General features: G+C 46.3%; 2 protein-coding genes across 5 annotated transcripts in view; one reads left to right on the top strand and one right to left on the bottom strand.

Annotated features, from left to right (window-relative positions):
• Positions 1 to 15,444, bottom strand: part of LOC142563826 (cytochrome b5-like) — a 61,096-nt gene that overhangs the window by 20,947 nt on the left and 24,705 nt on the right. Inside the window, exon 2 of one of the 2 annotated variants that reach the window (XM_075674481.1) lies at positions 4,286 to 4,394. The exons of the other annotated variant lie outside the window; for it this stretch is intronic. The gene's annotated coding sequence lies outside the window, so the exon portion shown is untranslated. The remainder of the gene's footprint in view (positions 1 to 4,285; positions 4,395 to 15,444) is intronic. 2 annotated transcript variants of the gene reach the window in all.
• The window catches only part of LOC142563814 (uncharacterized), a 41,556-nt gene continuing 37,306 nt past the window's right edge, over positions 11,195 to 15,444 (top strand). For 2 of the 3 annotated variants that reach the window (XM_075674455.1, XM_075674450.1), the window contains exon 1: positions 11,195 to 11,833. In XM_075674455.1, the coding sequence (XP_075530570.1) occupies positions 11,307 to 11,833 (527 nt within the window). In that variant the 5' untranslated portion in view covers positions 11,195 to 11,306. The remainder of the gene's footprint in view (positions 11,834 to 15,444) is intronic. The other variant, XM_075674462.1, reaches the window with a different exon arrangement.

Here is a 15,444-nt window from a genome sequence, read left to right as displayed (position 1 = left end):
GTTGCTCAGTGGCTATGGTGTTGGGCTGCTGAGCACGAGGTCGTGGGATCGTATCCCGGCCACGGCGGCCGCATTTCGATGGGGGCGAAATGCGAAAACACCCGTGTACTTAGGTTTAGGTGCACGTTAAAGAACCCCAGGTGGTCAAAATATCCGGAGTCCTCCACTACGGCGTGCCTCATAATAATAAAGTGGTTTTGGCACGTAAAACCCAATAATTAAAGAATATATATATTCGTTGGTTTAGTGCGCGTATTTTTTATGTGAATAGCTTTCTTGGCGTCTTTCGCCCATTTTCGTGGTTGGCGGTGGCCGGTGTCCTGCGGTCGACGGTTTGTGTTTTGTGGTCGGCGGTGGTTAATGGTCGATGGCCGGAGTTGCGAAACAAAGGCACCGAGAGAAAGGACGCAACGGAGTTGCAGGGGGTAGGGGAGGGGAAGGGGCGAGAGGGGGGACGGTCAAACGCGAGTTCTCGCGCGACGGAGGAGATTAAGATTGGAAGAGAGAGAGAGAGAGAGAGAGAGAGAGGGCTTTCGCTCGTTCGCTCGTTCGGGCTATTCGTTTAGTCACAATCATCAATGGTTTGTGCGCAATTTTTTACTTCTAGCATGTTATCTGTGATCTTGCTATTATTTTGAACAACTGAAGCTAATTCAGAATAATAAATCGAGTATTACAACATAATTTTGCTGGTAGTGTGCTAATAGAGTAATTCAATAACCAATGTGTGGAGAAAGAGTCTCGTCTCACAAGTTTTATATGCTACATTGAAATTCGTCATTGCTAACAAAGGTGGCTTCGGGATTGAAGCCTGAAAAAATTGGTCAATAGACACCATATTTTACGATTGCGTCGCAGTGCTAGCGACCTATTCTTTAAACGCAAGTTCTGCGTCATTTTTTAGTCTTACATCGTTCATCCTTGTGCTGCGCCGAGCTACAAGGCCCTTCCATTGTTCTGACACCTTTGCGCTTATACAAGTGTCCTCTTTCTAGTATTTTTACAGGTGCCAGCTAACAGGATCGCATCGTCGTAAGCCAGGCAGAAGATTGAGCTGCAAGCCGGCAATATAGTAGCACAGAAGAGAATTACGTGTCCATCAAGCAAAGTCTAGCCACTGCATGCGTTATCAAGAGCGGTATCTACGTGACCAAGTTGAATAATTTACGGTGTTCACGTTTCAAACCTACGCTTGGCATATAGAACGAAAATGGCACGAACTAGGCGGACTAAGTGTACTCCATTTTCCTTCAAAATACACTGTACCAACCATGCCAATAGCAAACTCACTAGTGTTGGTCTATGGAATACACCTTAGTGCAGGGTCCCAGAATAATTTTGACCGCCTGATTCACCTTGAACTTCAGTTCACGGGTAACATAAAAACTACGCATGCGCCTAAATGCGGCGCCGAGGACAGGAACCGGGTCCGTAACCAGTGAATGTCATGGACACTGAGTCACCGCTACAAATCGTATAATACAAAAAGGCGGAAGACAGGAGGCTGTTGGGTGTAGACGCACTACGTTTCGAAAATGTTGCCGGTAACTGCCTCGCCCGAGCGCAGCCTTCTGATTACAAGTGGATAGCGCGAAATGCAGCTCAGTTCAGTTCGACGCTTTGCAGCTTTAAACTCAACACTGCATTACATTGCGGACAAACAGTTCCCATTGGAGCATTTCGGCGTGCTCATAACTGGAAGAGCAGTACGGTATCAAGACAGAAAAAGGGATCCATATCGCTAAAGAGCACCCAAAACTGGTCATGCGAAGCAACGAAGGTACCACGCACATTAAAGGGGAACAAAAGTCACAAGCCGCCGTTTTATTGTTCTCTCCTTTACATACCCAATTTTGACAACCCTTTATTGATATCGCCTGTTTGGGCTGCGATCGCAAGACAATTCATTTCACATATATTCTTCGTTCTCGCAATATACTTTATTGCTGCGTCGTCAGCATCAGCGCCATATTCTCGCCTATGCCACATCGAATCGCTTCGATATGGATATTACGCAACAATAATTGGAATATGCAAGTACAGTACGTGCGGAAACATTCAGATAGGGGGAAATTCACAACTGAAGGTAAAAAATGGTTAAACGACGTTCATTCCACTGGTGGCATGCGGCACTCGCAGCACACTGCCCACACAGTTAGACCTTCCCATCAAAGCGAGTAAATCCTTGCATGTATATCTGCACACCTACAAACACAAGCAGCCCACGCGACAGACAGGCTGGGGCTTAAGCATTCTATTCCGCTAAGCTCTGGAAATGAAGCATCGAGCCGGTCTCTATACTTAATTTGCGTGTTGACTACCAGCAAGCACGCATTACGTTTACCACGCTTGTCCAAGACGTCGCAGCGAAACGGGATGGGATGTTTGTAATTTTGTACAGGATAGCCTAATTATATTTTGCAAACAGCGCGCGCTAGCTCACAGCGGGCGGGAAGGCATTTAAGCAGTTATAAGATTAGATGCGTCCGTGAGAACGCAGTGCATGACGCGACGTGCAGACTTAATAGGCGGCTGTCTGGGCTCGTGGGCATTTACGCTTTACAAGGAAGTCTCAAGCCGCAAACTTTGAGGAACATCTTTTGGCAAACGTTCAAAGACATCAAACACGACAAGGACTATCTCTTGACCAAGTTGTTTGTTGACCAGCTATCTGCGAGGCCAGTCAAGCGGGAATCTAAGGCTCTGCTTCTGCCATTACGACGAGCGTCATCGCATGGTTGAAGCGAAGCTTTTTCGGGAATCGCAAAGTATAGGAGTGGCGGCTTGGGCGCGCGTGACACGCTCGAATAAACAAAACTCAGGAAGAACACGAGTTCCCCAAGAAGTCGAGTCTAAATTTTGAGTGCGTGCATGAGCGAAAAAAAAAATCGCTGGTCTTCAGCGTTTCTTCTGGCACTGAATTCATTTACTGTGAGAGAAGGAGGCTTTTGGGGGCTGTTGACACTGTCATTTTGTAAACAACAACTCATTGTTTGCGATGCAACCAATATAGTCCTCGACCGCTACAATATGCTGCATGTTGTGACTTCTGAAGTACATGCACAGAAGTCACCAATCTCACTGCGGTGCGCAGCTCCTTGCACAAATTGTCCAGCGCGAATGTCGTGCGATAGCGCATTGGTTATCGCGTCCGTCTCCGCAGTATACGCATTGCCGCAGGGACATGAGACGAAGGTTCTTATGTTCATGTTACAATATTTGCAATACGAGGGCGTAAAGTCTGCTATCCTGAGTGAATTCACAGCTTGACTGTTCATGAGAAGTCTGGAGAGGACGGTAGTAGGCTGCATGAGTGATTGTTCGAAACTCCGGAAACTGCATCACGCCTAAAATAAATATAAAAAACGTATCACTCAACCAATTAATTTTTGCATTGCTTTTTACACTAATCGAATTACACCCATATTCGTATTGAAATCAGTCGAACAAAAATATCAAATACAAGTTTGAAGACTAAACATTCGAGCAACCGGTAGTGGTGCATACAGTGTGCAAGCAGATCTACTTGAACAGAAGTTTGACGCTTCAACCGTTTTCCCTACACACACATCGCTTTAGGACGCAGCACACATGCACACGTTCCCACGCTTTTAACTAACCAGTGTTGCCGAAGAAATCTAGCAGCATTCACGCCACCGTATTTCCGTCGTAGTTCACCAGGGCACATTGGAAACCTCTTCGCACCAGGGTGCTTAACAAGGCGCGTAGTTCATCTACGAACAGTCAGCGAGAAAAATTAGCCACGTTTCCTCTAACACAGACGTGTGCGTACAGTGACGTGGAAGAACATTCTACATCTTGTGGAGGCAGACTGTTGTACAAGATAATTCAGTGAGCTGACGGCACATAGATAGATAGTGTGCGCTTTAAATAGCCAAGGAAAGGTGGATAGTCCTAGGACCGAATATGCGAGAATGTTTGAAACAGCATCTTAGTGTACACCAAATATGAACCCGAAGTAGTGAAATATTCAAACATTCTCATATGGCCGTGCTCCGACATTACTGTATGCCTTCAGTGTCTTTAGGGTCTTAATAGTAAGAAAAGGAGGTGTTATCGCAGCAGAGGATGCAGAAAAAATCTGCAGTTTCAAACTGCATTGTATTAGTGCGGCGGATAGCATGTCTTCACTGTTTCGTTCTAGCGAAACTACCTTCAATGATGCATTTAGCTTCGTCCACATTTCAGCCTTTTAGTCTAAAAAAGAAGCAGCATGCAGCCTCCTCATGAGAATGCACCCTCTACCATAGGTCGAAAAACTCACTCATGAGTCGGCTCACTCAAGCTCACTCAGGCTCAGACTGACCCGTCAGTCAGTGAATGAGCGAGCCCGGGTGTGAAGAACTTTGGGGAGTCTAAGTCCGAGTGGAGCCCTGCAGAGCAGAATTATGGCAAGTACGAGTGAGCCAGGTTGAGTAAAACTTTAGTGAGTGTGAATGCGGGAGTAAGTCCTAAGCAAAAAAATATACGTATAATTTGAGAGCGATCGAGGAGTATGAACGAGTTCCGTTCATTTTGCCGACGCCCTATGCCCTCTACAACCGCGCCTCCAAATTTAGGTGTGTGATTTAGGTGACGGAGGCAGGGAAGCAGGAAGAAGGCAAGTTCTGAATGATTTCCCCGGGTTCATATACTGGCCAAACTGCTCAGTCGCGACAAATTGAATGAGCCCTCATCGACTCATGGAGCGGGCATTTCTTAAGCCTCTGGTGCTTCTAAACTTTCACGAGCTTGACGATTTCCTGCCGTGCTGCTATTGGAAGAACCTAAAGCCCTCTGCCAGGAGACACACCGCAAAGTGTAACCGCCGCGCCTCCGAACTTATCTACAGTAAATGCGCTTGCACAGTTCACGACACGGCGCGTAAAGCATTTCTGTACCCATGGCACTGCGCCTGTGCGAAGACCACAATCAGCCAAGCGGTGTTTCGCAGTTCCTTAGCCGTCTCGCGCTCGTTATTTTTTAAGTTGCTACGCAAACGGTTATTCGAACACCGCCCGCGAGTTCTGCCTAGTTCGTATGTAACAAGTTAGACATTACAGCTTATTATACAGTTTTGCTTGCGCCTTGGTAATAGTGAGCCTGCAACCCAAACAAACTTCCAGTCCCATGCCCCATCAGCCTACTATGAAAAAACCGAAAAGTTATGTTTTGGTTTCACGTACGAGGCATCATTTCTATGTTTTCAAATTAAAGAAATGCGTTTAATGCTTGAAGTTCAGGTATTTATGATTTTTTGTATGAAACGTGGCAAAATGTAATTGTATATTTGTTATAAAGAGAAAACTTCAGAAGTATAAAGGTAAAAAATTTGGGTTTCTGCATTGACGAACTACTGCTGCTCATCCTTTTTTTTATTGTTTATATACGAGGGACGTTCCGAAATTAAGTTTCGTCATTTTTTTAAAGAGAAGATGGTACACCAGGTGAAACAAACAATCACCATACGAATCCACGCCTGATGCTGCTTAACGACGGAGGGAGCGTCAGCCGAGGAGGGATGACACATCTGGCCAGCAGACCGGCACCGGCGTGCACGAGGTTCATCATCATCATCATCATCATCATCAGCCTGGTTACGCCCAATACAGGGCAAAAGTCTCTCCCATACTTCAACTACCCCGGTCATGTACAAATTGTGACCATGTCGTGCCTGCGAACTTCTTAATCTCATCCGCCCACGGGGGTAGCTTTCTTCCGCCCCATGCTACGCTTCCCTTCCCTTGGAATCCAGTGCGTAACCCTTAATGACCATCGGTTATCTTCCCTCCTCATTACATGTCCTGCCCATGCCCCCCCCCCATTTCTTTTTCTTGATTTCAACTAAGATGTCATTAACTCGCGTTTGTTCCCTCACCCAACCTGCTCTATTCTTATCCCTTAACGTTACACCTATCATTCTTATTTCCATAGCTCGTTGTGTCGTCCTCAATTTCAGTAGGACCCTTGTCGTAAGCCTCCAGGTCTCTGCCCCGTACGTGAGTACTGGTAAGACACAGCTGTTATAAACTTCTCTCTTGAGGGATAATGGCAACCTGCTGTTCATGATCTGAAAATGCCTGCCAAACGCACCCCAGCCCATTCTTATTCTTCTGATTATTTCAGTCTCATGATCCGGATCCGCAGTCACTACCTGTCCTAAGTAGATGTATTCCCTTACCACTTCCAGTGCCTCGCTACCTATTGCATATAGCTGTTCTCTTCCGAGACTGTTAAACATTACTTTAGTTTTCTGCAGATTAATTTTCAGACCCACCCTTCGGCTTTGCCTCTCTAGGTCAGTGAGCATGCATTGCAGTTGGTCCCCTGAGTTACTAAGCAAGGCAATATCATGAGCGAATCGCAAGTTACTAAGGTATTCTCACTAACTCTTATACCCAATTCTTCCCAATCCAGGTCTCTGAATACCTCCTGTAAACACGCTGTGAATAGCATTGGAGAGATCGTATCTCCCTGCCTGACACCTTTCTTTATTGCGATTTTGTTGCTTTCTTTATGGAGGACTACGGTGGCTGTGCAGCCGCTATAGATATCTTTCAGTATTTTTACATACAGCTCGTCTATACCCTGATTCCGCAATGCCTCCATGACTGCTGAGGTTTTGACTGAATCAAACGCTTTCTCGTAATCAATGAAAGCTATATATAAGGGTTGGTTATATTCCGCACATTTCTCTATCACCTGATTGATAGTGTGAATATGGTCTATTGTTGAGTAGCCTTTACGGAATCCTGCCTGGTCCTTTGGTTGACGGAAGTCTAAGGTGTCCCTGATTCTATTTGCAATTACCTTAGTAAATACTTTGTAGGCAACGGACAGTAAGCTGATCGGTCTATAATTTTTCAAGTCTTTGGCGTCCCCTTTCTTATGGATTAGGATTATGTTAGCATTTTCCAAGATTCCGGTACGCTCGAAGTCATGAGGCATTGCGTATACAGGGTGGCCAGTTTCTCTAGAACAATCTGCCCGCCATCCTTCAACAAATATGCTGTTACCTGATCTGCTGTTACCTGTTACCGAAGTTATTCGAGTGCAAATCACGATGGCAGACAGACGTGTGCTGACAACGTAGTCGCCAACGGAAGTGCGTGCTGTTATGCGGTATGAATAGGCACCTGGTTCCCTGCATTGAAATCCGCATTATCGGGACACCACTTCCAATACAATACTGAGGTGGAGAAGGCTGTGCGACAATTTCTTGCATCACAGGGCGCTGAGTTTTTTACCAGAATGGGTTCCGCAAACTTATTGCATTCTACAACAAATGCCTCAATGTCGGTGGTGACTATGTCGAAAAAATAGGGCAAGGTCCATGTGAAAATAAATGATGAAAACTTCCTTTCGGAACTTCAATATATACATGTATATATATATATATATATATATATATATATATATATATATATATATATATATATATATATATATATATATGTGTGTGTATATATATATATATTCAAATGCACAGTGCATACAATACCCGTGGGCATTGTGTCATGCGCAGGAATTAAATGTAAATTTCATGTCGGCACTTCGTCTGGTGTTGTAAGTCCTGCTGTGACCTTCGCTATCCTGCATGTCTATAGCAGCACGTTTAAATTATGGCGACTGTTGTAATTAACTAACTCAAATAAAATTAATTTCTTTAACGCTTCTTTGGCTGCCCTACACGCTTTCTTCCGACCAGGAGCAGATGCTTGTAGAAACCATGCAGAAGGCGACTATCGTGTGACGTTCTAGTACTCCTGGAGAGGAAAGACAACGAGCATTAGCCGCACTCTACGCTATGTGTCTGCCCAGTCAAGAATGTCATAGTTTTCTTGAAATGTTTTCTTTTTCAAATAAGAGTGCGCAGCATTACAGCGCCTATAAAAAAATGCGCGATACATTTATCTTGTTTTAAAGCTCCACTCATGCCTTCAGGAACATAGATTTGTCAGGCGTGCGACGGAGAATGCAGCCGTCTGCAGTTTATAACCAAATTGCACTACTTGGTACTTATATGAGGCCGCCACTGACGTCTATATGCCGTATACTGACATAGCCCCACCCCGCTTACGCTCTTGGACATCAGTCGCAATGGTGCGCGCAGAAAGCCGGCGAACTTATTTAAAGAGAAGGTTTATTTGCGAACCGCTCCGGTCTTTGCTGACCGTGGCTGCTGCTGCCTCACCGAATAGCTCGCACACAGAAAATAAAAGAATTACGTGGTGCGATAGAACCTTCGTCTCCCAGCGCAACAGCCCGATGCTCTAACCATTCGGCCACAATGCGTATGTTTTTTTTTTTTTTTTGTATTTCATTCACTGAACACAGGCAACACGACACAGAAATTAACAGTGGAAAATGTAACCAACTATAGCAGTGCGGAGGGGGAGTCACGTGCCATAGTTCTTTCATGCCCACGCCTAACGAGAAAAACGACGACACAAAAACCAGTCAGCTTTCGGCAGTAGCGAAACCGCGAACTTAGCTCGCCTGCCTCTGCTCGCCCGCTGTGCTTTAAGAAGAAATGCCCCGAAGGAAAACCCTCACTGCGACACCGACCCAGCACTAAGTAGTATACTGCATTTCTATACAATCATCTGGGACGCTAAAAAGTCCGCAGGTCTCCCGGTTATATCTAGTGGTCCGTGCGCCTAAAAATGCCGCTGTCTGATTCGCATAATGACGGCCGTTGTTCTTTGCGCTCCAGTGAAGCATTATTTGACTCGAGCCCTTCTTCTCGCAGGGGTCGGCCTTCGTGCGTGCCGCGCTATTTCTGATGGCTGCTCTAATCAACGCCGCAGTCTCCTCGCTGGATCTCGATGCCGACGCCAGAGCGGTGGCCGCGCGCGCTGCGTGCATCGGCGGAGACGCCCGCGGGGCTGCTGCTGTAGCCGTCCGCATTTAGCGCTGCCTCTCGGCGCGCCCACTCGAAACCGCTGCTCTCAGCCTGTTCGCGTCACGCTCGCTGGCCCGCGCGAAACGAGGGGGGCGCCGCCGGATGACCCAACTGCGTCACCACCCTGCGATGGCTGGCTCTTGCCGCCACCTCTGCAGTGTCCACCGGGGCAGGCGAATGCACGGCGCCACATGGGTGTCGCTTCCCACAGGCATGGCTGTTCTCGTGAGGAAAATTTGCCAATCGAGGCCAAGTTGCTCGCGAATCGTACGGCATGGTGGCGACCCATCGTGATATCCTCATGTCGAATGGCAAGGGAGAGACTGTTTAGCAGAAATAGCACGGGGTGCCATTTTTTAACCCTCAAATGAATGAAGAGGCACGCACCGTCGGAACGCTGCTAGGTTTGTGTTCGTAATACGGTGCGTCCATGCAAAATCTCTCGTTAGAGATGTTAAATAGGTTGTATAAGGGTGCCTATAGATTTATCGACATGTTAAACGAGATCAGAAAACAGCGAACCGGCCTCTAAAAACAACTTGCTCTAATCTGTAAATTTGGCAACATATACATAGAAAGAAAAAAAAACTAAACTTGTTCAACCATAACACAGGACAGGGAAAAAGATGATAAGCGGGAAACTGATATTTAACACGCTAAAAAGGTTGCGAATGAAAATATATATATATATGTTATTCCCAAGCTCTGTGCGAATCGGTGGACGCGGCTTCTCGGCGGCTTTCATCACACCAATCAATACAGAGAGGCTATTGGTCTCGCGTTGCGTGGTAGAATCGCAAGTTTACGGGTGCACGCATTGAGAAGCACGGAACATAACGCTTGACATATATAACGCCTCTGCACCCCTTGAACACATAATCAACAGCCTTATATTATAGGTATTCTAGAGGTATGCTTTACTATGAAATTTCCACGAATTTCATAGTTCAATCACGTCGTGTCCTTCCACATGCAAACAATGTGAAGTGTTAGAACGGTGATCACGGGGCCTGCGACGCACGCCTGATCCAAAGACGATAGGATTCGTACAAAAACGCGGCATTCTAGTAATATATATATATATATATATATATATATATATATATATATATATATATATAAGGATTATATGTTGGAGCATTGTTTTGCTGTGATTGTGCATGCCTGAGCGATGTACAATCAGCGTATTGTGTACCTTTATATAGCAGCTGTTGTATCACCCTACATGCATGTCATTGCGAGTGATTTTAAAGCCGCGCGATTGGCAGCCAATACTTTGATCAAAATACGCAAAAACGTACCGCTAAATAATTGCCTAGGTCAATAAAACAGTCATTTCAGCTGGTTGGTGTAGATTCATCGCTAATACTTTAATACGGCGCGGCACTAGAACAAGAAGAGAAAGACAAGAAGGGACGGGCCACGGGGACGGGCCAAGCGCTCACTCTCAACTGCAAATGTTTCTCGAATAGTGCTCAGTATAGACAATCACGCTGAACGTAGGTCACACTACGGTGAAGTTGTAGACGCGTACAAGCAATGAAACAGAGTCTCAAGCGAAATGAAAGCAAGCAAACAAAAAATGATCCGCAAGACGATCATATATTATCCAGACTCGACAACTGTTTTTATTTTTCTGAAAGTGCGACCGAAGGAGGACAAACGCAGCCATTTGCTTCAGTTATTCTTGAGGTGAAATGCCTCATCTGTTCCTCTAATCAGGTTTTAGTTGTCGTACGATTAATGTGACCGTGACATCAAAGCGAAGCAAGCAATTTCGTGCCTTTGAACAATAATAGTGACGACAACTGAGACACAAAGAGCCTGTTTCTTTACTTACGTCAGTCAGGGTTCTCTAGTTTGTACGCGTCTCTTTCATATCTCAGTCACCGCCATTTGAAGAAGCAGCGGGGCTGACATCTTCAGGTTACATTAAAACGTCTCCCTCACTCCCTCATCGGTTACCCTGCATCGTCACAAAATTAGGAGCGAGGACCTTCCATGTTTATTTTATTTATGATATAAACTACATGGCGCCATCTTATTCCGCCGACATTTATTGCCACCAACAACGCAGATTTCAGAACTAATATTTTTTTTTCCAGTGAACAACGAACTCGTGCGGCGTCGAGGCGGCGCAGACTTCAAGCGGGCGATCCTCCAGTGCACGCAGAGCGCCACTGGAGGATCGGCCGGCATGCTGGCAGCCACCGGCTTCACCCTGATCGTCCTTCGGCCTTCCCCCAGGCGGCGCGCCGCATCCGGTGGGCAGGTTTAAACTTAGAACGGGCCGGGACGCGAAAACAAACGAGTTGCACCGACAGACCGAACCCAGCCCTTGCTCCGCGTACCCCGAAGTCTCTGGAGCAGCGCTCGACTCCCGACCAGAGACGTTACGACGATGGCGCCCCGAAACTGGAAGCGGCCGCTGACGCTCATCTACAACGACAACTACAAGTACGGCAACAGCCTGTATTCGGGCGCGCTGGACGACATCGAAAAGCGCTACCAGGCATCCCTGTCCAGGACGACCTTTAGGGCTGACCGTGGCGACCTCGGACTGAGCACCTTCTCCAGCTCCAACATCGGTTCGGCGCCGGAGCCCTCCGCGGGACGGCCGGCCACCACCGCTACGAACGAGTCCGACCATGCGCTCCTCTCGCCATCTTTCTCGGCGCCGTCGCGGTCGCCCGTGCGATCTATGCTGGACGCCGACCACGACCTGCGCAAGGCGCGCTCGCAGGGCGACTTCGGCCGGCTGCGCAGCAGCGCCCTGCGGCCCAACTCGTGGAGCGACGAGGAGGCACTCTTGGACGACCAGAGCTACACGCGCAGGCGACGCCGCAGGAAGCAGGACAGGAGCGACTTCCTCTTGAGCTCCCCGACTGTGGCCGCCGGCGAGAACATCGACTACTACTTCGACAAATGGTGAGCGCCCTCGTCGTCGCATTACACGCCGACGCTTGTGCGGCACGTGCGCGATGCCAGCAAACATGAGCTGGGGCCCAAGTCTGCTGGCATGGATCCGTCTGTGTTCTTGCGTACGGACATGTATACTAGTAGTTCCCCTTAATGCAGAACGCTCGCAGACTAGCAATATGTGAGCATGTCCAATGTGGCTCTTCTTCAGTCTTCTGACCCTATCTGCGGCTCTCTGTTTCCACGTAGGGTCATACAACATGCCAGCGGTGAATACTGCTGAATATCCTCGCAGCCTATATATACAAAGTCTGAAATTGACTTTGCAGCGGTGTGTGCGACCACTGGCCTGCACCACTGATGGCGCTTTCGGCTAGTCTCTTTAGAGCGTTCTGATAGTGCTATTAGAATTGTTAAATAGCTTTAAAGCTGTATTACTATAATGAGCTGGTAGCGATACTCTGGCTTCATTAGCGCCCTTAGACTCTTTGCTTGTGCTCGCACCAAAGCTTAGTTGCTGTCTTACACAATGTGTGTAACACTGCCGGGTGGCGTTGAAAAGACTACTCGAATGTGCCATGAATTCTAGACAGCGGTTACAGGCTCTAAGGCAGTTCACATTTTTCAGGCCCCTAGCCCTTTGCGAGTTATTCTGCAAGTGAGTAAGTTATAGTAGCGTAATATATAAACCGTCCAAAGAAATAATACACCGTGCTGTCTGATTCAAGCGAGTAAAACCTGTCTGTGGCAATAATATATGATTTAATTGCTGCATACTTGTATAGCTAAAGTTTCAGTGTAAAGCCGAATGACTGCATTTTCCTTCGAAGTTTATGTTATACGAGCTTTGAGTTCATATCTAGCTACAGCTATGTGCTGTTCACAATAAACGATAGCAGTTTTCTAAAAGCACGGACATTATTATTCCAAAGAAATCTTATTCAAAAATCTTGTTTAAAAATGACCTAGCCCGTTTTCCAGCGAATCAATTCTATGATTTAATCATGCGTGTTAGATTACCGTGGACTATGTTAAGTAATACAAGGCGTCATCACAAGCCGGAGCCGCCATCTCTCCTAGAAACAGTACAAAGAATTACGCATTAAGAATTGTGCCAAGCTTTGCCTTTAGATTGATGATGCAGCGTGGTTCCTTTTTTTGTGTGTGTGTTGTGCGTACGTATGTTTATATAGCACGCATTACAGCCACTGGATGGCAAAATTTCTCTGCAAAACTGTCATCTAGCATCGAAAGTATAGGAAGTGCATGGATATCAACATCATCAGGCAAGACTGCTAGGCTTGGGAGCGATTTCGGGGATCAGAAGAGTGCGAGGCTGGTGGTTGCTCAGATAAGCATGGTGAGCGAACGACTTGGTCGGCCAAGTTGTTGAATGGTCTCTGACCATGACCCTGAATCCAATGAACTAAAACACTGAGGTGCGAGGACTTTTCTTACCTATATATATATATTCGTTGACATATTTGTAGTGTCTTTGTAACTTTCTCCAGTTTCTTCACTGCACCAAGTGAGTCAGTGTAGACGTGAATTTTCCGTTTGTTAGTGCACTGACAGCTTGGTGACGTCATATATGGCTTGTAGTTCGAGTAAAATGAACACGGTATTTCGGTGGCATGGGGCGGTATAGGTACTTAATTTCGGTATGACTTCGGCTTACGAAGCATATCTCCGTCTCCTTTGTGGAGAATTATTCGGAATGATTTATTATTAGTTAGCATTGCTCTTAGCAGGTAATATAGACATGATACAGTCAACAGCGAAATAGAACATGCAGCGACGTGTTCTTGACCAGCCGTCAACATTTTGAAAACGTGCATCCGTATTAACATCATTAGTAACAAGTACTTATGGCCAGCGTATTCTACATTCACTAAATCTCATTCTAACATTGAAGGCATTGCAAATAATCATGTACTGTGGCATTAAACACGATAACACGACGCTTCGCAATGCAGTTAAGGACTCACATCAATTTCCCAACCGAGTTTGGCAGACCAAATGCCCCATTGACAGCGGTTAAACCAACAACATTTCAACTTTATAAATTACGTCAGACGGATGGCCACTTCATTATTTAGTCAATCTAAAAGTGACAGCGACCGGGGGAGTAGAAAGAAAGAACAGCTCCTGCAAAATGAGCAAACCGTTTCACTGTGAAAAAGGAAAGTTCGGGAGAATGGGTCAATCTGGGCGCGCGACAGACCTGTCACACGTCACCACATCTGCCGTTACTGTCACTGTGCGTTTCACGAATGAATGCGAACAGCTTCGCCCTCGGCTGTTGTCCTACCAACAAGTATACGTTTCGTTTCTTGAGCAATTCCATTTCCGCATAGTTTCTTCAACTCGCAGCCGCTTGAAGAACACAGCATATTCCGTTCATCTGGAAAAGGTTTATAGCGTAAAATGTGCGGACCGTCGCTGCTAAGGCGTACGCAGGATCACCTGTGAAGCTTCATGTTAATGGTGAGCATAACGCTCGATGAAGCACGATAAAAGGAAGCGTCAGCAAGGGTTGAGTTAGCCGGCAAGCTCGAAGATAACACACGGCACATTGACAATGAGGGAATGAAAGTCGCGTCATCGTATCAGATTGTTCTCATCAAGCGGGAAAAACGCCCCGAAACGACGTTGACGGTTGTGCGCAGCGCTAGCTCCATGCTGTTTCATGCTTTTCCAGTTTCGAGTTCGAGTTACGTTAATTCAGAGTAGATGGCAGAACCATCATCTCCGTAATTTTCATCACAAAATAGATAACTAAATTTTCTGCAAGAACGTTGGTTGAATAACTCCGGCGAATTAAGCTTAATGTTTACCTGGCATTTGCCTTCCAATTCTCGTTCGCACCGTTTCCAGTGATAGCCAAACTCCCGTTTTTTTTATTATTATTAGTATATTTGTTCCAGTAGATAATCGGTGTATTTCGAGAAACTGCGCCCGTACTCCAGGTGCGGCACGAAAAATTATGAATGGAAGTTAATTTGTAAGCCTGGAGGCAGCACAGGGCTTGAGGCTTAGGTCCGAACAGGCACATTTGGCAGAACGTTTCGCCTTAATAATGGCTGTGAGGAAATTCCTTTTATTTGCTACTTGTGCGTGTACACCTAAAGGGCGTCAAATAAGACGTTTCTCTAGAAACAGAGCACAGGCCGCATGGGCTTTTACGGATGCTTCAAGATCAGTAGTTCAACTACGTTGGTGTTGTTGCCTATACTGTGAAATGTCCTTGTAAAAGTAGCACAGTAACATTGGTACTCTAATTAATTTAGGTTGGCTAGTGAAGAACATTGTGCGTTCGCTCATCGAGTTCACAATTTCATGACTGGGCTGTCAGCATACGGTTCGTCACTTCAGGTCACCGTACGGGTTGGGCAGTCAAGTATGAATTCAGGACGTTTAGACACCTTACGCTCCTACCAATTATACTAGCGTGTCTTATGCAACTAAAATAGGAGAAATGCTTGCTTACAGATTTCTAAGTAGAGCCTCAACCAGACGGTGTCCCTTGATTGGCGTTGTCACAAACAGTTCTTAGCAGTAAAACAACCGCTCTCCGCTCACCGCCCCTAATAAAAACAACTTCCGCGAAAGAAGGGCTT

The sequence above is a fragment of the Dermacentor variabilis genome, chromosome 1, assembly GCF_050947875.1.
Source record: "Dermacentor variabilis isolate Ectoservices chromosome 1, ASM5094787v1, whole genome shotgun sequence".
Lineage (NCBI taxonomy): Eukaryota > Metazoa > Arthropoda > Arachnida > Ixodida > Ixodidae > Dermacentor > Dermacentor variabilis.
The sequence above is the reverse complement of the archived record's forward strand: the minus strand, read 5'-3'. Positions and strand labels throughout refer to the sequence as shown.